At 53.5% G+C, this 24,287-nt stretch overlaps 2 protein-coding genes across 5 annotated transcripts in view; both read left to right on the top strand.

The window, feature by feature from the left end:
* DOC2B (double C2 domain beta) overlaps nt 1-24,287 on the top strand; it is a 36,395-nt gene that overhangs the window by 8,143 nt on the left and 3,965 nt on the right. For 3 of the 4 annotated variants that reach the window (XM_069874279.1, XM_069874278.1, XM_069874277.1), the window contains exons 3-10: nt 5,853-5,932; nt 7,411-7,434; nt 13,049-13,123; nt 15,502-15,611; nt 20,781-20,907; nt 21,066-21,223; nt 23,335-23,416; nt 23,645-23,741. In XM_069874279.1, coding sequence (XP_069730380.1) covers nt 5,853-5,932; nt 7,411-7,434; nt 13,049-13,123; nt 15,502-15,611; nt 20,781-20,907; nt 21,066-21,223; nt 23,335-23,416; nt 23,645-23,741 — 753 coding nt within the window. The remainder of the gene's footprint in view (nt 1-5,852; nt 5,933-7,410; nt 7,435-13,048; nt 13,124-15,501; nt 15,612-20,780; nt 20,908-21,065; nt 21,224-23,334; nt 23,417-23,644; nt 23,742-24,287) is intronic. The other variant, XM_069874281.1, reaches the window with a different exon arrangement.
* The window catches only part of GDPD1 (glycerophosphodiester phosphodiesterase domain containing 1), a 211,271-nt gene continuing 197,901 nt past the window's right edge, over nt 10,918-24,287 (top strand). Inside the window, exon 1 of the mRNA XM_069874292.1 lies at nt 10,918-10,922. The gene's annotated coding sequence lies outside the window, so the exon portion shown is untranslated. The remainder of the gene's footprint in view (nt 10,923-24,287) is intronic.

The following is a 24,287-nucleotide window of genomic DNA, read 5'->3' as shown; positions in this document are numbered from 1 at the left end:
GTATTTCATTAAAGGGAGAGAGAGGAAGAGATTCGAAGGCCATCTCTAAATTGAAATTGCTGAAAGTCTAATTGCTGCTGACATCAGGGACCATTTAGTGCTGTAAAACATAATTGCATCTCTGAACTGTTCTGAGCAGATAAGTGTTCCTCGGAACACTCCTCCTGGAGAAGACAGGAGAGCTGATGAGCATCCATCAACCAGCCTCACGAAGAAGCAGCTCTCTGCTCTGGAGCTTGGCAGGGGCTGGCGCTGTGTCTCCGAATTGAAGCACTATTAATTGCCATAGATTTTAGGTGAGAAACCCATGATGAGGCAGAGAGTGTCGCAAGAAAGAAGAGGTGTGCTCGTTTCTCACACCTGATCCTGTTGAATTCAACCACATGCATTGGGGCTCTCAAGGAAGGAAGGTCTCCTGCCTGTGTGCTGGATCTGTTATTTTTGTGCAGGACTGGGAACATCCTTCCCTGCCTGCAGCAACAGACCAGAGTCTCATGATGGTCCAGGTGCCAACGGGAACGTCTGTGTCCCAGCCTGGTGTGCCACCCCTGGGACATGTCCCAAAACTTTCCACGGGACACCTTTTTCATGGAGTAGCTCATAGTGATGCTGACTCTCAGAAGTTCCCATTTTCACCTGCGCTCACCACCCTCCCCAGCTGATGCTGAAACCCGCAGCGGTGCCCGTGGCTGTAGGTTTGTGCCAGGTGTCAGTGCTGCCAGCAGGCCTGGGGGCTTCCAGCCAGCAGAGTCCACGGCAGGTATGCTCAGCATCTCGTGGGATCCATCCCTGACACACCGCGCACCCTCTGCCCGTGGAGCTACGTGAGTTGCAGGCAGCAGCCCAAGCAGGTCTGTGCATGGACTGGGAATGCTGTGGGTGCTGGGCGAGCTCAGCACCAGCTGTGGGAGGCTGCTGGGATTGACGGGGCCGTTTTCCATCATCGGCTGGAAATTGGCTGGATTTTCCATCACTGGCAGCTTTCAGGGGCTCGCTCGGGGTCGTTGAGCCGCCCCAGCCCCTGCTGCCCACACTGCCTACCGTGTGCCACTGGACCTGGACGGGATCCTGCTGCACCCAGGGAGGCAGGAGCGCACGCAGCCCCAGCCGAAGCGATCTTCAGCAGCCCTGCTTGGAAATGGCAAGAAATAATTTCTGTTCCTCCTGAGGAGTCATTTACCGACATTTTACATGGGACTGTAAGTGCACAGAATTACTCGCTGCCTTTCAGGACCTTTAAAATTATCTCCATTGCAGGGGAAAATTAAAGCAGCGGAAGAATAGGGACCTATCTTTTATAGTGCATTAAAAAATACCCAGTCTGAAGGTTACTGAACCTGTGCTTTCTGTAAGGGAGAGCTAATCCAGACAATCCCCAGCAGTCTTTTTACTGCTCCACTCTGATCTCCCTGGCACAAAATCCATGAGCAGATTATCTTGGGAGCAGCAATGCTGATAAGCAGAGGGACTTAAGGCTTTTAGACTTCTTTTTAATTAGTTCTATAGTGGGTTTTTTGTGCACACCTCGATTTCTCCCAGCGTAGAGCCTTCCTGGGCTTTCTAATGGTAGTTGCGCCGCAAAAGCTTCCCTGAATTTGGAAGGGAAGGAGCCCACTCTCTCATCACTTCCTTCCTCTGCGTTCCGTGCTGAAGCTCGTGGGTCTGTGCTGCAAGCGCCGGTGCCTCTCCCGTATCTCAAGCATCTCTTGGGCTGAGAAACTCTCCACCCTGAGGTGTCCAAGGCCACTGAGGGGGTGGATCTGCTGCCCTTCGTGGGCCGAGCGAGGGCACGTAGCCTGCAAGGACAGGGGCTGGATAAGGGAGCAGAGCACAGATTCATCGCTGTGTTTTGCCTTTCATCCCGCAGGTATTAATAGAAGCTACTTCAGCCTCCCCGTCACCCTGGGCGCTGATGGGAAATGTCAGCAATAAACAATTTCTGCCGACTCCACCAAGCAGGGCGGTAGCGGCGCTGTGCCAGGACGCCGCGCTGCCCGCAGGCTGCGGGCGCAGTTGCCGTATCCTATGGCTAAGCCTGGAGGTGCATCTGCCGGTTATGCTGGCCTCTAATAACTTTGTGGCCCACTGAATTAATCAAAATGCCCAAAGGTCAGTGGGAGAAGAGCCCGCATTCCTGTGCAAGTCAGATTTATTTTCCTTTTCAGAGTCTGTGTTAAATGCCGGATCCCGGCCAGCGCCTTCCCATCAATCTCTCCCAATTCACTGAGAGGAAAGAGGATCGGAACCTGCTAATGAGTTCAGCTCCCCTAATGGTTATTTTATCATTGGAGCAGAATAATTGTAATAATAATGATACATCCTGACTGCTGTCTGGAGAGCGCAAAGCTGCCTTTGTAATGTCTGACAAAGACATTTATTTATATTTTTTTATTTGCAGCCTGTGTGATTAGAGGGCAGTGTTCAGAATAGCCCAGTCGAGTTAAATACATCTAGTAACAGCGCTTCAAGTCTAATTGCTGCCTTTTTCTTTTTTAGGCACTCGCTCCCCTAATTAAGAGCACAATCAAGCTGCATCTCAGCTGTGAGGATGGGTGGGAGGGGGAAAGCAATCAAAGAAGGGCGATTTGTCTGTTTTGTGGAGGACCCTGTTCAGAGCTGGGGTGCGTCCCTGAGTGGCTGCTGCGACTCAGAGGCTTTGGGGCCAATCCTGGTAGCTGGAGACAGTGGATCTGGATGCCCAGTCTGCAGGAGGGGTGAGAGCAGCAAGACCCATGCTGGTGTTTCGGTGTTGGGGAGTCCAGCTGCTTGGTCAGCATGCTTCTCGCTCTGGTAATGCAGGGCTGAGGTGCCACGAAGGCTTGCGCAGAGCTATTGTGGGCTGCAGCGTGGCTCCCACCCCTGCATTGAGCTGGAGATCTTCTGCTGTCTTCTCCGACTCCCCAGCAACCCTGCGGCCAGCCTGCCTGGGAGCAGCCGGCCAGCTCGACACCCAGCCTTGTCTCAGCCTTCACGGCTCTGCTGGATCCGTCGCCTGGCAGCGCGTCCCCAGGAGGTGACGGAGACTGCTCCCGTGGAATTGTGTCCTCGCCATCCGCCGCCCTGCTGGGCCCTGGCTCTGGCAGCAGCGCTCGCCCTCGGCTCCGGAGCGGCACCTAAGCTGCCAAACCCCAAGTTAGCCTGATCCCTTTTGTCATCTCCATACGGCCGCGCTTTTAAGCAATTAGCACAACATGTTCTGCTGGTGTTTCCACATCCTTCTGCCCAAGGCAGACCCTTCCTTGGAAATCGAGGCTCGCCATCGACAAAACCAATCCCTGCCTGGAGGAAAAGCCTTTCAGGCTGGAGAAGAGCTGAGGACGGAGCCCAGCGGGGCTGGGGGGAGCCACGCACCCCCATCTGTCCCCTCCTGTCTGCATGGGAACCGCTCAAGGTTTGCTCGTAGACGACCAGTGCTGGGGAGCAGAACCTGAGTTCCCATGTGTGAAATGAGCATCTGCTGCGTTCGTGCTTTGGGTTTTGTGTGTCTAGCTGGAGCCGGGCTCCCCGCTGCCCTCGCCCCTGGAGCAGGTTGCGGCGCCGAGGGGACGAGAGGCTTTGTCAGTATTTCCTGGTCAAAGTCTGTTTTAATGCCAAGCTTTTAATTTGTTTTATAAATTGCCAAATCCAGCAGGCTAAGCCGCGGGCCCCCTTCTGTGATAAAAATAAAATAACAGCTTGATCTTGGGAGGGCCGAGTGGCAGGGCTGGCAGGAAGCGGCTGATTAAAGGGCAGGTGGAAATGATGAGGCTCCGAAACCGGAGGCTTCATCTTCCGTTCTCGACCACAAATGCAGATTAGTTGGGTTTTGCTGACTTGACTTTTGCCCGTGTGCTGTGGAGCCTCCTGCGACGCCCACCCTAGGCGTGAGCTCCCCATTGCTGAGGGGCAGCCGGTGCGCGGGGGCATCGCTGGGACTCAGAATTATAGAATGGTTTGGGTTGGAAGGGATCTTAAAGCCCATCCATTTCCAAGCCCCTGCCACAGGCAGGGACACCTCCCACTGGATCATATTGATCCAAGCCCCATCCAACCTGGCCCTGAACACCTCCAGGGATGGGGCTTCCGTGACTTCTCTGAGCAGCCTGGGCCAGGACCTCCCCACCCTCACAGAAAAACATTTCTTCCTAAGATCTCATCTCGATCTCCCCTCTTTCAGCTTACAAGTGTTTGCCCTCATCCTATCCTTGCACACATAAAGAGCCCCTCAAACTTTCCTGTTTTCCTCCTCCTTGCGTGGTGTGGAGCAAACTTGGCCGGTAATTCCTCTGGAAATGCCCCTTTGGGCCAAACCCAGGGGTGACGCACGAGGTGTTGCAGGTTTGGCCTCACCCTGTGTCACTGCTGTCTTCCCCGAGCCCTGGCAGGTAAACACGACAGATTTATACCTTACCTGAACCAATAACTAATGTGCCATGAAATTACTCCAGAACAAGTGGGGGGTACATTATTCTGCTAGGAATCTCTGAATATTTGCTCTGCTTTGAAGAGCAAGGTATTTGCTCCAGAGCGATGATTTTTATTTGCTAGCAGGCAAACCTGTAGCTCACTTGGTTTTGGGCTGGAAGATTGCTGTGAAATCCTGGCAGGAAGGTTTTGATCCCCTGAATATTTGCTGCCTCCCAGGTCACCTTGAGGCAGGGGGTATTGGCGCTGGAAAAAAAGCACCTTGTTTTCTGCTATAAAGTTTGTCCGACTTGCCTCCCAGGCAGCAAACCTTGCTTTGATATTAAGCAAAATTGTTCTGGTTTTTATTTGGGATTTTTTTTTCCCCCTGCTTTGAACCTGTGTGCGTGGTGGGACGGTGCAGTTACCTTGGAAACAGTGCTGAGATGCTGTGGCAGTAGGGGCAGCGCTCGGGTAGACCCCTTTTGGGGAGGTGGGCACAGAAAATTGTGGATTTCAGGGTTCAGAGCTGCCCTAGAAGTTAAAGACTGGTGGCAGATGAAGCTCTGCCAAGGGAGATGCTGCTCCATGTCTGGGCTTTGGTGTGCAAATTGGGTCCAGGAGCCTTTGAGAAGGTTAAATATGGTTTTGGGAAGCATGTTTTGTTAAGGCTTTTCCTCTGCTTTGGATTAACACGACTTGCTCTGATCGTCTAAAGGGAAAGGATTTCTTGAATCAAATGTGGTTTTGCTGCTGAGGCTCTTCTGGTTTGTTCTGGTCTGCTGCCCTTTCCCTATGGTCCAGGAGCTGCCCATCGCTGCCATTCCTGGGTTGTGGATGCCTTAAGGGAACGCTGCTCTGATTAAAAGCTGATGGTGTTTTTCATTTTAACCATAAAAGTATTTCCAGTCTCACTGGGTTTAATTTACAGATCGCAGCCAAATTGGAGCTGGGAAGGGATCCCATTGGTGGCTCATTTGTTTGAAGGTGTCAGTATACAAATATGCATTCTGGGAATGTCAGCAGTGCCGGAGAGGGGGAGATGTGCTGACAGCGGGTCCCAGCTGCATCCCAGCCATGCCCAGACCTTCCCAGAGAAGATCCTTCAGCTCCTGGGGGCTGGGAAGCTGCTGGCTGTGGCAGGGCTGCTGGTAGATGAGGGTGGCCTGTGTTAAAGCCTGTGGAGGCAAAAACTCCAGTGGCTGCAGTGGCCAGGTGAGCCACAGCCTCTCGTCTTTCTCGTTCCTCTCCCAGGGCTGTGCCAGCTCTGCCGGCCGAGCGTGGGGATGGCCACCCACCTCCCAGCACAAAGCCCTGTTTCATAACAGGGCTCACAGGAGGATGCTTTGTGTTTTATAATGTCTGCAACCATTTTTCTAGCGTCATCATCTTCTCCTTTTGTGTTTAAAAGGAGAAGAGCCGCTGTTTGCAAGGCGCCGTGGGTTAATAACATCTTTTCTCTTTTGCAGCTACTCTGGGGACACTGGATTTCAGCTTGCTGTATGATCAAGAAAACAACGCTCTCCACTGCACGATCAATAAAGCCAAGGTATGTCTCAGAGCTGGGTGCATGAACAGCGAGGACCAAATATGCCTAGAGTTGACTGCTTTGTCCTGAGTTGTGTGGCCACCAGAGCCCTTTCAAAACCACGAGGCCACCCCAATGCTGTGGCTGCACCAAGCAAATGCAGCACTGAGGGTTGTCCCTGGGCTGCGCCGAGGGCTCTGGTGTCTCCGACTGCAGCCGTCCTTTTGCCAGCTCCGGTTTCACCCCAACACTCACCGTTTCTACCCTCTTCCTCCCCTCCATCCCTGCCTTTCAGGGTGTTTCCAGTGGGATGGAGATGGCTGCTCATCCCCATGATGAGATGGTTGCAGCTATTGATGCTTTTTAGAAGAGCACCCAACCCGATGTTGTTATTTACTCAACGCTGTGACCGGCTGTCAGTTTATAAATGGCTCTTTTAAATGCTGCTAATCATTACCACAAAGTGCTCTGCCTCAGCGCCTTTGCCGTCTGCGTGATTGAAGCAATTAGGGTTTTTTTGCACATTTTGGAGCAGAAACACATAACTAAGGTCCTGATTCTGCCTTTGGGCTTGTGGAAGGTGCTTCTGGGGGCTGTTTGGTTCCTCTGTGCTTCACTTGGCATGAAGACCAGAGCAGTGAGGGCTCCAGGTCAACACGGCTGGGCCCCGACAGTGGTGGCTTGGTGGAAGAAGACCTAAGTCCTTGTAGATCTCGGGAAGGGGTGGAGGGTTTTTAGAAGACAAGAGAAACTGGAGGAGAATAGCCTACGCTATCTACCTTCGTAGAATGCTCCTCTCCAGATGCAACTGGCTGATTTGCAGCCCCCAGCCCCAAGTTGGGCACTGAGAACACATGTCCCCACCCCAAGGTTCTCCCAACCTCTAACAAGACCTTGGGCATGAAAGCTTGGCTGTGGGGATGAGTGTGGAGGCACCTGCCCCAGCAGAGCTGGAGCTGCTCCTGGCCAGGGGCCGAGTGCAGCACCCGTGGTCCCTGAGCAGAGTTCTGGAGCAGGGCTGAGGCAGCTTCTTCTGAGGTTTTCTCCCCTCCCTGCCACCCTCCGGCTTGTCACCCGTGAATTTGCCGGCAGCCTCCGGGTCAGGCTTCCCTTGGTGCGCTCGGGAGCGGTGCCAAGGAGGAGAATTCTAATTGGGTTTGCAGTAGGTGGAAGACGGGGAGGAGGGAGACCTGCAAGCAGCGAGTGAGAGATCTACCAGCAGCGAGAGCAAAGGCAGGGCCAGCAAAGGAAAGCCCTGGGCCCTGCTGCGCCCACCCGGCTGTACAGGAATAGTGGTTGCTGATCCCATCCCATGGGGCTGGGAGCACCAGGCAGAGCCGGCATCGTCCCGGCTTGTGGAGCGGGCAACCCCCCCTCACCGTTCTGACATTCAAGCGTTCGAGTCCTGTTCATTTCCATTCTGCTCTCATTCTCCCATTTTTCTCTTTTATTTACATTGCCATCTGCTCGCTCTCATTTCATCTCTCGCCTGGGGAAAGCTGCCAAAACTTGACTACAAAAAGGTAAGGGCCAGGCCCCCGGCTGCCGGCGGTGGGAGCCGGCGTTGGCTGTGTAGACTGTAGCAGTAGAGCAGTAGAGGAGGTGATGCAGTGGCCAGGGAGCTCCAGGGCCACACGCATGAGCCACAGCACAGTGACGGTGACGGGGTGTGCATTGCCCTTGGGGCTGGGCTGGAGTTGACCTGCATGGTGTCTTGGGTACGATGCCTTCAGGCCCCCGAGGAAGGTGCCCTCGGGACGTGTCCCAACTCCAGCAGCTCCGGGACGTGCCAGCAGGTGTTAAAACCTGGACTATTTCGGCCACGTGGGAAGCATTTTTCTTTCTCTCTCCAATATTCCCCGTAAATGACCCACTCTTCCTTTTGATGTTCTTGCTTCTCTCTATTTATTTTCACCTGTGGCAGTTTTATGTCTGCTGGAGTCCCTCACGAGCCCCGTTACCAGCTCCTGGAGAATGGGACGGGGTTAGCGGGCTCTTGGAGGCACCAGTGACAGGTTAAACCCATTGTGCTCTGCCAATTTTCTGCTCCGCAGCCATCAGCTGCTGTATTGTGCGGGAGGTTGGGATAACAGCCCCATGCAGGTGGGTTTGCCCTGCTGCCAGCTGCCTTGGGACATCGGAGCTGTTTCTTGGTGCATGTTCCCAGCGGGATCTGCGATACGCTGGGTGTTTCCAGGCCAAGCCTATATCCCAGGTTTGGGTGGAGCTGGAGCAGGGAATGAACTGAGGTTTGCTTTGTTGTGGGAGGTATGGATATGGAAGCTGGTAGCTGCAGGGCTGCCCCCAGCCTGTCTGGGCACTTGGTGCCTCAGTTTCCCTAACAGCCCATAGATCTGCCCTGCTGTTGGGCACTTTATGCCAACAAATGGATATCTGGAAGCTGGTTTTGGAAGACAGCGGGTGCCCAGCGTCTCTGCAGGCTCTAGCCAGGGAAGTGAGGGTCCTAATTCCTCCTGGAGAGGAACAGATTAAGTGTGGATCTGCTGTTCATCCACCTCTGGATTGCAAGGAATGTAATAGAATCATAGAATAGTTTGGGTTGGAAGGGACCTTAAAGCTCATCCAGTCCCACCTCTGCCATGGGCAGGGACGCATCCCACTAGATCAGGCTGCCCAAGCCCCATCCAGCCTGGTCTTAAACACCTCCAGGGATGGGGCAACCACGACTTCCCTGGGAAGCCTGTGCCAGTGCCTCACCACTCTCATAATGGAGAAATTCCTCCTTATGTCCAGTCTAAATGTGCCCCTCTCCATGGAATCCTACTTCTCCATGGTGAGGGAGGACCATGGCGAGGGAGGACCATGGCATGCTCGTGGAGCATCCGCCTCCAGCCTTAGCTCTTAGGACAGCCCTACGCTTTGGCGTTGCCTTCAGCAGATGCAGTTGGTGTCCGCTCTCAGCGAGCGGAGCAGCCACCGTGCCTCTCCCCGCTCCGCCTGTGCCACCACCACCAGGTTGTCAGCCTGGCTGTGCTGCACCGCGGGGCTGAAGCAGAGGCTGTCACGGCACCAGGAAGATTAAGACTAAGAAGCCCTATTGCTCCCCAGCTGGAGCAGGACTGTGGTGGCATTCCTGGTGTTCCTGCCACCTTTCCCTGACTGGCAGAAAGCTCAGGGGTCCGTGCGGGCAGGAGCAGGCAGGCTGCCAGGAGCCGCCTCGCGCTGGTGGCTTTCAGTCTTGGCACCAGCCCTGCCCAGACCCTGCCTTTCACGCTTCAGGCGCAGCTCAATCCAGGCACGTTGCGGCTCGGCTCGATGGGAGAATAAATCAGGGCAGTGTGGTAGCCCATTTCTGGACCGTGGGAGCAGCCACGTGGCGGGCTGGCAGGAGGGCTCTCCCCTTGCTGCCGTGTGCGTGAGCGCCGCCCGCTCTGCTGGGGCTGTGTTAGTCCGTAGGGGTTTAAAAGGCTGGTAGATGAGATGCTTGGGGATGTGATTTAGTAGTGGACAGGTACAGTTGGACTTGATGGTCTCAAAGGTCTTTTCCAACCTAATGATTCTATGAGCAAGTCCAGAGAAGAGCAACGAAGCTGGTGAAGGGGCTGGAGAACAGGCCTGATGAGGAGCGGCTGAGAGAGCTGGGGGTGTTTAGCCTGGAGAAGAGGAGGCTGAGGGGAGACCTCATTGCTCTCTGCAACTCCCTGAGAGGAGGTTGTGGAGAGGAGGGAGCTGGGCTCTTCTCCTCAGGTACGGGGGACAGGACGAGAGGGAATGGCCTCAAGCTCCACCAGGGGAGGTTTAGGCTGGACATTAGGAAAAAATTTTTCACAGAAAGGGTCATTGGTCCCTGTCCGAGGCTGCCCAGGGAGGGGGTTGAGTCCCCTTCCCTGGAGGGGTTTAAGGGACAGGTGGACGAGGTGCTGAGGGACATGGGTTAGTGATTGATGGGAATGGTTGGACTCGATGACCTGGTGGGTCTCTTCCAACCTGGTGATTCTATGATTCTATAAATTCTGATAGAAAATGATGCCGTGAAGTGTGAGGGTCTGCACCGTTGCGTGCTGTGCTGTGCCAATGAGACCCGATGAGGGTCTTATTTTCTGCTCTGTGCTGCAAAGCCCGACCGGCTGCATGGGGTGAGATAAAAGCATTCTATAGGGGGATCTATAGGGTTGTGAGGCAGCACAGGTACTACAAGACTGTGCTGTCCTGACTGGTCTCCTGCTTTCAGGAGGAAGATGCCCTGGGTGATCCTCAGATGGCTGTGCAGGCAGCATCTCCCTGGCCCCCGGCAGGCCATGCAGGCAGGCACTGCCCATCCGAGAGTAGCCGGGCTGCTCTCCTGCACCACTGGCTCCAGCTGCAGCTTGAAAACACCCGGGAGTTCCACTCTGCTGAGCTTTTGGATGCTCCCCCACCTCCAGCCGAAACCGAGTGCTGGAGGTCTGCACTGAGCATTACTTATGGATTTACTCATAAATATTTATCGCTGCAGGGAAGTTCCCATCTCGAAGCTGTGTGTCTCCTCTGGGCTGTCAGGGTGGAAGCGTGGTTTGTCCCAGTTTGGAATGGGATGCCTTGGCCTTGGCAGAGGTATCCAGGGTGGTTTTGGGGCAGAAGGGAGCCTGCTTACCTGGCAGACAGTCAGGGAGCAGGCAGCTCGCTGTGGGGCAAATGATGGAATGAATCAGTCTCCTGTGATTTCTGTGTGCCTCTAGCATGGTGTTAATCGGCAGCCCGATTAGCCTGACTTGTGATTAAATCCTATTGATTAGCTAAATGTCACTGGCACAGAGAGCAGCTGGGATGCAGTCAGGGCCGTTGGTCTCTGTAGGATTGCAGCAGGGATTTTGGGGTTGGGTAGACGAAGGGAAAAATATGAAACTCGGTCTCGGCTTCACCACTTGTGCCGTGATGCACAGCACCGTAAATTGGTCCTGGCAAGAGGACCAGTTGGAGCTGGGGCTGTGCTGGCTGAAGCCAACGGGAGATTCTACCCACATGGATGAGCCCTGTGATGCTCTTCTGCCTCTTAGCTTGCTCGGAACACGTTTAGGCTGGAGATCCCCCACACAGGGGAAGTAATGGTGCTGATCCCTCTGTGGGTCACTGGGAAGGGTGAGCTCCCACGGGAGCAGCTTTGCAGGGCAGAGCCATCAGGGCTGCTCTCCTGTTCAGTTCAGCTCCATATCAAACTTATCTCGAGTGACACGGGAGGGAGGTAGACGTGACATTAGGAGCCATTTTCCAGGCTCGTGTCACTCCATCTTCCATAGAACATCTATTAAAAAAGCCTTTAATAGCCTCCTCAGAAGGTAATTTAATTGAACTGAATTGATGGGTGAATTACAGAGCTGCCTGTCTTTCTCCATCTGTTTTCATGGGAATTTGCTTGCTTGCTTCTGATTTCGTTTGCCACGCAGCGTTGGGCAGGTGGGGCCCCTCTGCTGCAAGAGGCTGGGGGAGCCTTTGCTTCGCTCCACTGAGAGAAATTTTGTGCCCAGCCACCCAGATCTCACCCAGAGCCCGGGGACCAGCCCAGCCGTGTCTGCCCGCAGAGCTGCAGCCGATACCACCCTCCTGTTCTCATATCTGCTGCTTTCCTCTCTGCTGGGCCAGGGGCATCACCTGGAGCACTGCAGTTAAAGCAGTTTAACCTCCATACACGGGTGATATTTTTATCCTTTTGGCTTTGCTTTAGAAGCAAATTCCTCTTCGCTGGGCACCATTTGGTCTCCCCTGCCCTGGGGCAGCACGCTGTCTCTGAAGCAGAGCCCTCACCAAGGTCAGGAGCAGCTCAGACCCTCAACTGAGTTGTGTGGGTCGGGGAGGGGTGACAGGGGCATCACGAGGGGCTGCCTTGGTGGTGGCAGCTAAGCCAGGTGCGTTATTTCTTGCATGTGAAGTGTGGAAGTGATTTACCGCAGCATTTCCCTCTTTGATTTGCCTAAACCAGGCTTTGATGATTACATTTTCATTGCACGCAGCCTTTCCTCCAGCAGCCCATGTGAATGCTTTCCTGCCAGGTGGATCCCTGGCAGCTGCACTCTCTCATAAATCCTGGGCATCAAACACTCTGCTCATCATGCAAAGAGCACGAGGAGGCTTTAGCATCATCCAGCCTGGTTTCCATGCCCAGGTTGGAGCCGGGGTGGGATAGGTACCTCTGCAGAGAAACCCTCATCTGATCCAGGCAGAGGCTTGATCCTCCTGCAGGATCGTCCCGCAGCCAGGCTGGAAATCATCCAAGTACTTCCAAGGTATAACCATTATCATTTCCACTAGGAATCGGGACAAATTAGGTTCCATATTTCATGCTCCTGTGTTGCTTCCCTACCCCGCGGAGTTTGTTTCCATGCGGTCTGTGCAGTTATGGCTTTGGGCTGGGTTTGTGCTTCACACTTGCATAATTTTCAGCCTGCTGGTTGTTTAGGAGAAGAGCAGGTTTGTCTCCTCCCTCTGCCCAGTGCAGGATCAGCTCCAGAGCATCACTGTAACAAAAATGATCAATGCTCTCCTGAGAGGGTCTTGTTGAAAGTCCATCAGGAATGGCCGCAGTGAGTTTTTCCTTGTGTTTGTAGTCCCGTACCCTGAGATTTCCCTGCCAACACCGTGGCAGGAGGCTGGCGACAGCCTCCCGCTGTCCTGAAAGCTGTTCTTCCTTCAACAGTGTCTTAATAATGAAGAGTAGGTAGGTGCTATCACACCCTCTGGGAGCACTTAAAAGTAACGCCACAACAGCAGAGGTGTGTGTTTGCTCATAAGCAATTATTAAATGACAAAACCCTGTAATTTTAAACCTCGGAAAATCACTGCGCTGATTTACTTAACCCCCAAATTAATTGTGCTCAGGGTGTCGGAGTCAGCTGCTGGAAGAGCAGAGAGATGCTTCGCGGCCGATCCCAAGTGCGGGTGAGAAGCTTTCCCACAGCGCCTCGGCACGAACCACAGTCGATATTTGGATGCTGCGTGTGGTTGGCTTTTGCTGTGCAGCCCGGATCCTGCACCGAACCGCACTCTCCTCCTCCCCTGATCCCAGGGAAGCTGTGCAATAACTCCATGGACTCACAGTGTACCACAGAAGCAGGAATTGGTGGATGGGCTCAGCGAAGCCACCCTGCCTGCCCCGCATCTCACTCTTGTCCTTATTCCTGCTTTTTGCTGTTTTCTCTCCAGGGCCTGAAGCCGATGGACCATAACGGTTTAGCCGATCCATACGTCAAATTGCACTTGCTTCCTGGAGCCAGTAAGGTGAGACACATTTTTACTTCTCCTTCCCTCCCTGGGGATACACCTTTCCATTTCAAATTGGACCAGGGAGAAGCTCGTCACCCCGGGACTGCTGGTTGCTGCATCCAGCCCTCGAGTCTCCTGCCTGGCTCTCAAGCGAGAGCAGTGACAGGAGGTAAGAACTGGGGCAAAATCCATCCTTGCAGGGGTAGCAAGTGCCTCTCCCTGCAGTGCCAGGGAGCTGTGTGCCAGGCTTGACACCTCGCCCTTGGGAGCAGGGTGCACGAATGCTGTGCTCAGCAAGTCCCGGGGAAGCACTGAGTGAAATGATCTGGAGCTGTGAACAAACTGGCTCCCTTTTTTTTTTTTTTCCCTTTTTCTTTTGCATTTAAAACCCCTCAGATCACAATAAAGCAGACTATAAATCATAAGGGAAACATTTCATTCTACTTAGGTTCAGCACTTGCTGGAGAGAAGAGTAATTAAAGATATTGATGTGTAGTGAGAGCTTGCTGTAACTGATGGGAATGTGGAATTTAAATGCTAAATGTATGTGTTATGAATATTAATTGTGCTTTTATTTTACTCTAAAGGAAAGACCTTTTTGGGGGAGTTATATTTACTTGTTATGGTTCGGTTGAATTAATTCATAATGTTCAGGGCGGTAGAGGGAGTTTTTAACCACATTTCAAGTTCCGCTGGAAATAGGAGAGCCAGGAGCACTTTCATCAGCGATATTATCTGTCATTTCCATGTTTTGCAAATGCATTGATTAGCATTTCTGCTGGGGGTGATGGAGACCGGAGAAGTGGGAGGGAGGCTCTGAGCCAAGGGTAGCGCAGGAGCTGCAGACTCTACAAGCTGCGGGAGGATCCTCTCCTAGTCCCTACATCCCTCTGTGGTTGCTGTCTGTGTTCGTTGTTCCCAAAGAGCACTGCCCAGATCTGCTCTGGGGAGGTGAGCAGATACTGGGGGTTTTGCTAATGTCCTGGGTTGGAAGCTTCTGCACAATCATTCCTGCAGCAGGATGATCCCCAGGTATTAAATCAATGGCAAGGCATAAACAAGAGCTTTTCTCTGCAGTCTCCTTTGATTTGCATCGCTCTGCTGTTGACACAGGGATCGACTTAGCCATGTTGGTGCCCGGGAGCTGGTGCTGGCTGCTGTGTGCAGCCCAGGCGGAGATTTCTCCTCCCGCACTGCAGAAGAACTCCTGCCTGAGTGATGGGAAACGTGACTGGTGTTGCAGGAGCCTCTGCCCCTGCTTTCCAGTTGGCTCTTGGAGCATCACACCTTGCTCCTGCTAACCTGGCACTCGACGTTTCGCAGCTCCTCACCCAGCCTCTGCGGCACTGGAGGGGCCTGGGTTTCTTTCGGAGGCAAAAATGGCTTTGGAAAGCTAAATGAAAGCACAGCACAAAATTTGGAGGCTTTATCTCCAAGAGATCAAACCCAGAGCAAGATGCTGTGCCGTGGTCCCTCGAAGGCTCTGCTGTCCTGGCAGTTCCTCTGGCCAGTGGTCGTGTCGGGTCAATCCGGAAGACGTTTTGTGTTTTGGGTGCTTTTGGTGGGGAAATGATGAGACCCCTCTTAGCTGCAAACACAAGCACTTTTATTCACCCATACTTCTCATCCCTCTAGGCTCTAGCTTGGGACTGATGAATCAAAGACGAGGAAGGTAGCAGCTCCCCATAAAGACACGCGAGACAACTTTGAAGCATTGATTTCCTGAGAGTTCCTTACGCCGAGTGGTGGCTGAGACAAGGATTGAACTTTCTGATTTTACACCTAATTAGAGGGAAAATTGCTGCTCTGTCAGGCCGTGCTAGGCTGGGGTTTGATGGAGAAGCCCCGTCTGAAGCCTGCAGCCCTTTGCTTCTGCTCTCCCTCTCTCCCCGGCCTCCCACTTAGCAGAGCTGCAGCACTGGAAAGAGTTGCCAGCGCTAACAAAATGCGTATCAAGGAAGTTATTTTGAGTCAGGCAGGAACAGGAGCTGTGCTGGGAGCAGGGATGCAAACAAACAGACAGAACAGCAAATTGGTATTTTTTAATGAACCTGAAAAGACTTTTTTTTTTTTTTTCCCTCTGTCGCTCTCTCCTCCTGCATAAATGAGATACACATCCTCGCTCCCTGTGTTCTGCCAAGGTGCCTGTTTTGCTGGCTGTTTCCAGGAGGTGGGATGTGGGCTTGGATTGCTTTAATGACCGTGTCGCTGTGTCTCTGCCCTCTCCGTCGAGGACTGGCTGCGTTACAGCGCTGAGGCTGAAGGGCCACAACACCAATTGCCCCTTCATCTCCAAAACAAGCTGCCTTTTCTCCCCGTCCCTGCCCACCGGTGCATCCAGTGCCTAAACGATCAACGGATCCCACTGACCGTTGTCTCCTTTGCTTTTCCAGGCAAATAAGCTAAGAACCAAAACGCTGCGCAACACGCTGAACCCCACCTGGAATGAGACGCTCACCTACTATGGAATCACCGATGAGGACATGATCCGCAAGACGCTGCGGTAGGACTCTGCGGGGGGAGCGAGGGGCTGCGGCCAGCGAGGTGCAACCTTCCCCTCCTCTCGGGGTCCCCCTGCCACCCCTCCCGGTCCCAGTGATGATTTCCTGGCAGAGCTCGCAGGGCCCCCCATGTCCCAGCCCCGCGGTGGCTCACAGCAGAGTTATTACCCACCAGAGCCTGTAACTCACACGCGTGCCCTGCACGCATCCATCACCCCCGCGGTGGCCGACTCTTGATTTACGGGAGCATGGGCTGCAGTAGCTGGTGAGGAGCGTGGTCCTGCTTTGTCATTAACTTCATAACTCACTCGCTGGGCTCTTGCCTGCAGAGGTGCTGCTGTTATTTTGTTTTAACCCCTTCGTGGCTAACCCTCACAGACAGACGTTAAGGCTTTGCGGTCGCGTCTTGCTTAGCAAATCTCCCTGGGAAAGCTCTGAGTTTTTTGGAAGAAAGCTGGAAGCATCTGTGAATTATCGTCAAACTAAATGAAGAGCGTTTGTATGTATTTGTTCTGTTCTTTTGGTTTGATTAAGCCCCTACGCGTTAGGCATCTCCTGGCAGCATCTCCCAGGGGCCGGGGAGATATTGTGTGGGGCTGGAGGAGGGCAGGGGCAGCACAACGGGGCTGCGTGAGCTTGAAGCGCCGCCTTGCTGGGGGCAGATCTTGGTGAATGCAAAGGTTTTCATCTCTTGGCCACCATCCCACCTACGTGAAGGCAAGGGGGCACCCAGAGCCTGCAGACAGGCCCTGCCTGGGGCTGGTGTGGTGGCCTTGGCCGCTCTATCACTGCTCTGATCTGGGACCACTGCGCGGGAGGATTTGCCGCAAGCTCTGCTGTCAAACAAGGGAGAATTTTGCATCCTGTTCCAAGGACTCGGGGCTGTGTCAGCTCCGTGGCCGGCATCCGACCCTCCTTATGTGCAGGTACCCTGGGATTTTGCCATTTTCCCCATGACGAGAGCGTGAAGCTGCCTTATAAAAGGTCCCACTTGGAGGCGAATTGGGGCAGAGCCCACCTGTTGTCTGCAACGTGCATAGAGATGAGAAATTTAGCGCTGCGTATTGTTATTTCACATGGAAAAGATTAGTCATGCTCAAAGTGCTGCAGGCTTGTTGGGCTGGAAAGCCTCTGGTTTATTATTATTATTGGTGGGTCATTCTTTTAATTTTTTCACTCCAGGCTTTGAAGTTTTTCAGCCTCTTCAAGCGTGGAAATCAGTTTGTAGAGAGGTGTTTGCCCGAGTTGTTTGCTGAAATGTGCCAGGGAGGAGAGGGCTTGACCCCCACCTTTTCAGGGCTCTGGAGGCTGATTTTTCCTTGGGAAGAGCTGCACTCACCTGCTCCTGGAAGGCAGCAGGGAGGTAAGGGAAGCTCCTGGCACTGCTTCCCTGTGCCTTATATTGTCTTATCTTCAATGCTTGGCTTTGCCCATCCATCATCTCGGCAAAATATCTCCTTCTCTGCCAGGAAAAGCTGACTTCAAAGCTGAAGGGATGCTGCCTTTCCTCGCGCTCATCAGGCGAGGCTCCTACAAGGCAGCTGGAGGCAGTTGAAAGAGCATGAGTGATGCTCCCCTCGGTCTGGGAGGTGATCGTTCCCCGGGTGCCTCCCGGGGGCTGAGATTCATGGAGGGGCAGGGAACGTGATTGCAAAGTCTCTTTAATGTAAAAATAACGTTGGAGATCAAAGCTGCCATCAGCCTTCACCTCCCTGCTGCCTGGAGAGCAGGTGATGCAGCAGAAAAGATCTAAAAGGACGCAAAAATCTTCTCTGCCCACCTGGGTTCTTGATGGGATGTGTTAAGCGTGGGCCAGGGGGTTGGCATTGGGAGGACAAGTGGCATTTGCCCCATCACAGAGAGGCTGGAATAGGGGCGTCCTCTGCCTCCTAGACAGCAGAGTAGTGGATCGTCTCTTGCTTGAGGCCCCCCAGCCCCGACAGGCTGCCCCTGCTCCCTCTGCAGCCTCATCCAAGCTGGCTGAGCGACGTTGCTGTGATGGACACAAGCCCCAGGAGCTGACAAGCTTCACGTCCCCAAGCAGGGCCACCCCCGAGGGAGAAGGAGAGGTGAAGGCAGCCCAGCTGGCAAGCAGGATTTAGTTAATGAATCAACCCCCTCAAAAAACACCAGATACTTCAGATTTCATGAAACACAGCAGGTGGGAGGATCTTGAAAGGTCTCATCCATTCATTGAATTAAATATCCTTGAGTCTAGCCCAAGCCTTAATAGCAATGAAACCACCCACCATCCTGAGAGAAGGTAGATTCAGAGCCGCTCGAAAGATACTGGACTCAGATGGCCAGAAAGGCTGGATTTGGGAGCAGGTTCCCTGCAGTTCTCGCTCCCAGTCCCCAGCTGCAGGCACTGTTGCTCCCTGTCCGCGGTCCAAGCCAGAGAAACGCCGCAGAGGAAATTGGAATAGGCCGAATACAATTGCCTACATTTAAATAATACATGTAATATGCAATAAATAGATTGTATTCATAATAAATATCAGAGCTGGCCAGATACTGGATACAATTATTCATACCCATATATATTGGCAAAGTGATGCATTATTCATATGATACACAGCTAGCCCATGAATGCCAGGAATTCTTTGTTTAATCATCTCTTTGACAAACATAATGACTCATTAAATATATTATTCAGAAAATAGTGTTTGATCGGGTCTAATAGGCACAGCGCAGACACTTTGAGATTTGGGGTCCCAAATTACTTTACTCCAGAAGCGCTGAATGAGTTTTGCTCTGCAACTGCAGGCACACTTATAATTTCATCTAACTTTTACTGTGGTTTCTACGCTCAGACTTTGAGGCACTTTGTGCTGGAGCCCAGCACTGAATCCTCCTTTTGGTTTTGGGAGAGCTGGGCAGTGCCAGGATGCTGCTTTTTTTCTGTTTTCTCTCCTTGCCAGGTGTTGCCTGTCCTTAAGCCGAGCAGGCATCACCCACACGTCTGCTCCTCCATCAAAAGCCTCCCAAGTTGCTATAGGGACCACGAGGGTTCGTAGATACAGGAGATGCGTCTACAGGCTCTGCTGCCTATTACGTTGTGGAAAAGGGACTTTGTTGACCCTCAGTTCTCCCCTCTCCGTGATGGGAAAGAGGTCGGAGGAGCATGTGTGCGAGCAGAAGTCATGAATCAGCAGAGCAGGGATGCTTGAGCTGCGCGGTGAGTCAGGACTGTAACCCGGGAGCCCGGGGCTGAGTAGGAGGGAGAATAAGTTTAATGAGCAGTGATTGTTCACTTGCTGCTTAGTTTTCTTCCAAGGTAGCTTTTCACAGCCCTTAACTTAAAGATCAGACCCCTCGCTGGAAGCTGTCAAATCAAAAGGCAAGTTCGAGGGATTTGGTTTAATAAAGAGAGGCAAGGGAGGGGTAATGTTTGAGTTAAAGGGCTCGGGATGGAGGTGAATGTGGCTGCCAGAGGTGTCTCTTGCTGTTTGTCACGGAGCTGATTTTCTAACCCAAGGCATAAAAATTCCATCGCGTTGATTTCTTGTAATAAAATTCAAGCCGGTGTAATTCCATTACGCCTGTTTCCAAAGGGAGGGCTGGGGCCAGAGCTGCCTGCTCCTCTGACTCACGGTCGCTGCTCACAGGGCTGGTTCAGCACCAGCCTGGCCAAGCTCAAAAGGCCGTCCTGGTGGAGATGAGCCACAGCCAGCCAGAGGGAACGAGGGGCGGGGGCTGAGACCCACGAATTGCAGGGCTGACGTGAAACTCTGCGTCTGAACCACCCCTGGGCATCACACACAGATGGGCACAACGTACGGGGACCCACCTGAGAGGGAAAACGGGGCTGGGAGAGACCTGACTGTGTCTCTTGGCTCTCTCGTGCTGCTCGGAGGCAACAGGAGTTCCCAGGTCTTGCAGATGTGCCAAAAAGTGCCTCGCAGGGGACGTGGTTCTGCACCACCTCTACACGAACACCTGAGCCGGTGTGGGATGGCAGCGGGGACAAGGAGGACGACTGTCACCCCAGCACCGTGCCAGGCCAGGCTGCCTCTGTCGTGCAGCACCCGTGGATGCTTTTAGTCCCATACGATGGCTGAAGTTTTCCAGCCATTTCCTTCCTGAGCTTCCTTCCAACCATCTCAGGTGGTTCTGGGGCTCCACAGCGAGTAAAGCATTTAATTTGGCGTCTTCTGCGGCTGGGGCGTATCTATTCATTGTCAGGGGAAGATCTTGTTACTCATGTTCTTAAGAAGTAAAACCAGCACCAAACTCTGCCTCCCCCGACCGTGCACGAGTCGGCACCCGCTCTGCAATTGCTGGGGTAAAAATAGAGCCCGGGCTGCCAGCTCGGTGAGGAGCTCCTCTCCTCTTCAGCCCAGCTTTCGTAACCGAGCGCTTGCTTTCCCTCCCCAGAGATCTGGCCAGATGGGTGTGGGGTTGTGCACGCCTGGCAAGTGCCACCTCTTGTCTGGAGCTGCTGCTCCTTTTTCAGTTTAGTTCTATAAGAGAGGCGAGAGGAGGCAGGGAAATAGGGAATATTGTGCTGCATTTCAGATTCTCTTTGAGAATTTTACTGGTGAGGTTGGATGTATTTTTTCATGGGTATCTATAGTAACGCTGCATCCAACTACAGTTTTCTGGAGAGCAGCATTCCCAGTCTTCCCAACTGCATTATTTTTTTCCAAGCCCCCTTTCTCTGCTGCTCCCCAGCCCTGACAATCCTTGTGCTGTGTGTCTGAACCATCCCCTTTGCTGCCTTCTGATTCACTTCTGAGCACAAGGGTAGTCAAACCAACCCTGGATAAACATCTATGGATAAACCATCCAGGCACTGCAAAGCCCAGGGGTGTCGGGTGCAATTAGTTACTCTGAGGCAGGGTTGCAGAGCTCCGTTTAATCACTTTTACCCCTTCCTGAATCAGTCCTGTTTGTCAAAACTCTGCAGGGCGGAGCGTGGTCCCCGGAGGCAGAGGTGCCACCTGTGAGAAATGGGCACTGGTGGGAGTGGGTGAGAGAAAGAGAGAAAAACCAGGCAGCAAAAGGACTGCAAGCTGCTGTAGAAAAGTGAAAAGAGAGCAGAAAAAAAGGGGGGGAGGAAGGGAAACACCTTTCCTTTACGGGCAGGGAAGCCAGGGTGATGGGGCAGCCCCTTCATGCCATCACCTCCCCTCTCCCCAGCCGCCCTGCTCACCCCGTGCTCGTTGCAGGATCTCGGTCTGTGACGAGGACAAGTTCCGCCACAACGAGTTCATTGGGGAGACGCGGATCCCGCTGAAGAAACTGAAGCCCAACCAGACCAAAAACTTCAACATCTGCCTGGAGAAGCAGCTGCCGGTGAGTGAGGGGTTCAGGGCAGCTTCCCACACCCGTGGTTCGTGGGAGAGTGGGGTGGTTTGATCCTTTCGTGCTGAGGGATGGGGAGAGCATCCCTCGCACCGGGGTGGTGCTGAATCCCAGAGCAGCCCCCGGACTGGATGTGTTCCATCCCCCAGATAGATAAAACAGAGGACAAGTCGCTGGAGGAGCGCGGCCGGATCCTCATCTCCCTCAAGTACAGCTCACAGAAGCAGGGGCTGCTGGTGGGCATCATCCGCTGCGCCCACCTGGCTGCCATGGATGCCAACGGCTACTCCGACCCCTACGTCAAAACGTAAGTGCTGCTCCGCGGCGGGACGGGACGAGCGAGAGGGCTGAAGCCGTGCTGCGCCCACGCCTCTCCCCACAGTGGAAATTAATTGATCTCATTAGGAGATGCAAATGAGGGCATCACGGCAGCAGCTCGCGTTCGCCTGAAGCGTGGCGTTCCCCGGGGATTGTTTTACAGCGCTTCAGAGTATCGTGGGTGCAGGATGTGCCCCGCGGCGCGTGGCCAGGGCAGCTGGTTCTGCAGCGGCCGGGTGGCTGTGCTGCTGCCCTGGCTTGGGAGAGGCTCCGCGGCAGGGACGCAGCCTGGAGCAGGCGGCGCCGTTGGGTTTTGCTGGTGGCACCGTCCCAACCCTGTGGCTGGTGGGTCTCATCTGGCAGCGCGGGGACAAGGTAGAACAGTGGCCGATGGTCCTAGAGCTGTGGGAGCCTTTGCTTTCCTTCCCAATGATACCCCCAGTCTTTTTACTCTTTGAACCTGCCAGGGTGGAGGTGGCTGTTGGGTCAGATCTGGTCCTCCTGGATGGTGGCACTGGGGTGCGAGCATCCCCCCTCCCAGCGATGGCCAATTAATCATAGAATCATAATCACCAGGTTGGAAAAGACCCATCGGATCATCGAGTCCAACCATTCCTATCAAATACTAAGGTCCCTGACGGAGAGGAGGCTCCCAGCTTGGCAGCGGGGCCACCACCCCACACTTTGAAAAGGCTCTAATTACAATGTGTGTCTAATTAGGTCAGACAGCAGTTTAATTGCAACCCAGGGCTCCGGTGGCTCCAGGGCTTCGTTAACAGAGCTGAGGGCACATTTACAGGTCCCGCTGACACTTGCCAGTGTAAATGACTGGGAGTTCCTTCCTTTTGAAAATACCAGCACTATTTTTCAAAGCAAGCCGTGAAAATGGGTGTGATTCAGGGAAGTTGGTGTCCTCCAGGGCTATTATGGGCTGTTGAGGAAGGTGATGGTTTGCTGACGCAGAGGGGCTGACGCGGGCCCTGCAGCACCACGGCTCCTGGGTTTGGGGCTAACAGCATTTTTCAAACTTGCTCTTTGCGAAGCAGGGGGCTTGGCGAGGAAGGGCTGGCAGCGCCCACGTCTGTCCCCACATCCCTGTCCCCAAGGTGCTGGCCCAAAACTTCCAGGGATGCTATTTATTAATAGAGCTACCGGGATAAACCGTTCCTGGGAGGCAAGTGGTGGAACTTACTGGCAGCGTGGTCTCACCTTCCTATTTATTTGTTCTTTAAGAGCGGAGACATTTGCATAAAAATCCACTTTTGCTTTTTTTTTTTTTTTTTAAATGCTCGTGACAGGCTCAGTCCCTGAAGTAACACAATTCCCTTTGTTGAGCGCAGCTGTTTTATCGATGCCCCTTGCTGTCTGCAGTCGATCGTATCTGCGGGGCTGGAATCAGAGCAGATAGAGAAGTGACGCTTCTCAGTGCAAGCCCTAATTGTTTAATTACGAGCAAGATCTGGAAAGTGTAACGCGAAAGCAGAACTGATGCTTAAAGGAGCAGCACCAGCGCAAAACACGGATGGATTAGCTCTTTCCCAGCCCAGAGTTCAGGTGCTCTCTCTGCTTGATGACACTAGGTCTCGTTTATTTTTCATCCCTGCTGTTGTGCTGCAAAGTGTCTGCGGGTTACAGCGCCGCACAAAGCTCCTGCTCCCCTGAACGTGCCTGTGAGTGGTTTCTGCCTCCTGGCAAGGCTCTGGATGAGCAAACTGATCGCACAGTCCCAAGCCTGGACTGGTTCTGGGCTGGCAGGGTTTGATTTCAGAAGCTGGGAGCGTGTGTACGGTGCCAGTGTCCCCTAGGGACTGGAGACGGGATATCTGCTCTCCGGTGGCAGCCAGCGACTTAGAATGGGTTGGGTTGGAAGGGACTTTAAAGATCTTAGTGCTTGTGTTGTGCGAACGTGGGGAAATGCTGCTTCCCTCCAGCCATCTCCAGCGCTTTTGCAGTAGAGGGGGAGCTGCGGGTCCATGGGGCGCAGCCACCCATCCCACTCTGCCTCTGCTCAGCGCTGGTCCCTGAGGACCCCCCCGTGCCTGGGCTGCAGGGCAGGGGAACGGGGCCCCCTGTGACTGTGCCGCTTTGGCTTCATTGCAGTTACTTGAAACCAGACGAGGACAAGAAATCCAAGCACAAGACAGCGGTGAAGAAGAAGACACTGAACCCCGAGTTCAACGAGGTGGGTTTTTGCTGGTTTTGGTTCTCTCCTGGGGGCTTTAGTCCTCAGACTAAAGAAAAATAAATAGAAAAATAAAAGAAAAGCAACTTCAGTCATTAGGTGGGGGGTCGAGACAGAGTTTTCTGCAGGTGGCAAAGGGCAACAGCCCGAGGAGGAGGATGCACAACCCCAGCCCCTGCATCTAACCCGGCACAGGTTCATCCTGACTGTGTCTCTGCTCCCCAACAGGAGTTTTGCTATGAGATAAAGCACAGTGACCTGGCGAAAAAGACCTTGGAAGTCACAGTGTGGGACTACGATATTGGGAAATCGAATGATTTCATAGGTGAGTGGGGCACTCCAGAAGGTCTCCTCACCCTCTGTTTTTTCAGTCTTCAGCTTCTGCACCTCTTCTTTTTCCCTCTGCTGCTCTTCTGCACTTCTCCACCCTCCTGGTTTGTTCTCCATCCCCACATTTCTTCTTGTTGGGTTTGCGTTCTGCTTTTAGCCCTTTCCTGAACCTCCTCTCTTGCAGCCAGCCGTGCTGCAAGCACCCAAGCAGGGAAAGAATGGGTCTCCCCTCTCCTTTTCTATTTTCATACCTTTCGTTCTGAATAAAAACCAGGTTTAACAGGGAGGTTTCCTTTCCCTCTGCTGGATGTTGAGGCTTGCTGTGGGTTTTTTTTACTGGCTGCTGTGATTTATTGCTAGCAAGTGCCCAGTATCTCCGCCAGCTGCAATCGCAATGAGCTCCCAGCCCTTGGCACAAGAACAAGCTGCCTGGGGCAGCTCCCAGAGCGCCGCGCAGAGGGGCTGGGGAAGCCAGGCTGCCCTCGCTCCTGTCTTCCATCAGGTCGTGGCATCGGGTGCCATGAGAGCGGCTGCACGGACC

The sequence above is a fragment of the Phaenicophaeus curvirostris genome, chromosome 21 (genome assembly GCF_032191515.1).
Source record: "Phaenicophaeus curvirostris isolate KB17595 chromosome 21, BPBGC_Pcur_1.0, whole genome shotgun sequence".
Lineage (NCBI taxonomy): Eukaryota > Metazoa > Chordata > Aves > Cuculiformes > Cuculidae > Phaenicophaeus > Phaenicophaeus curvirostris.
Note: the sequence above shows the minus strand (reverse complement) of the source record. Positions and strands in the feature narration are given on the sequence as shown.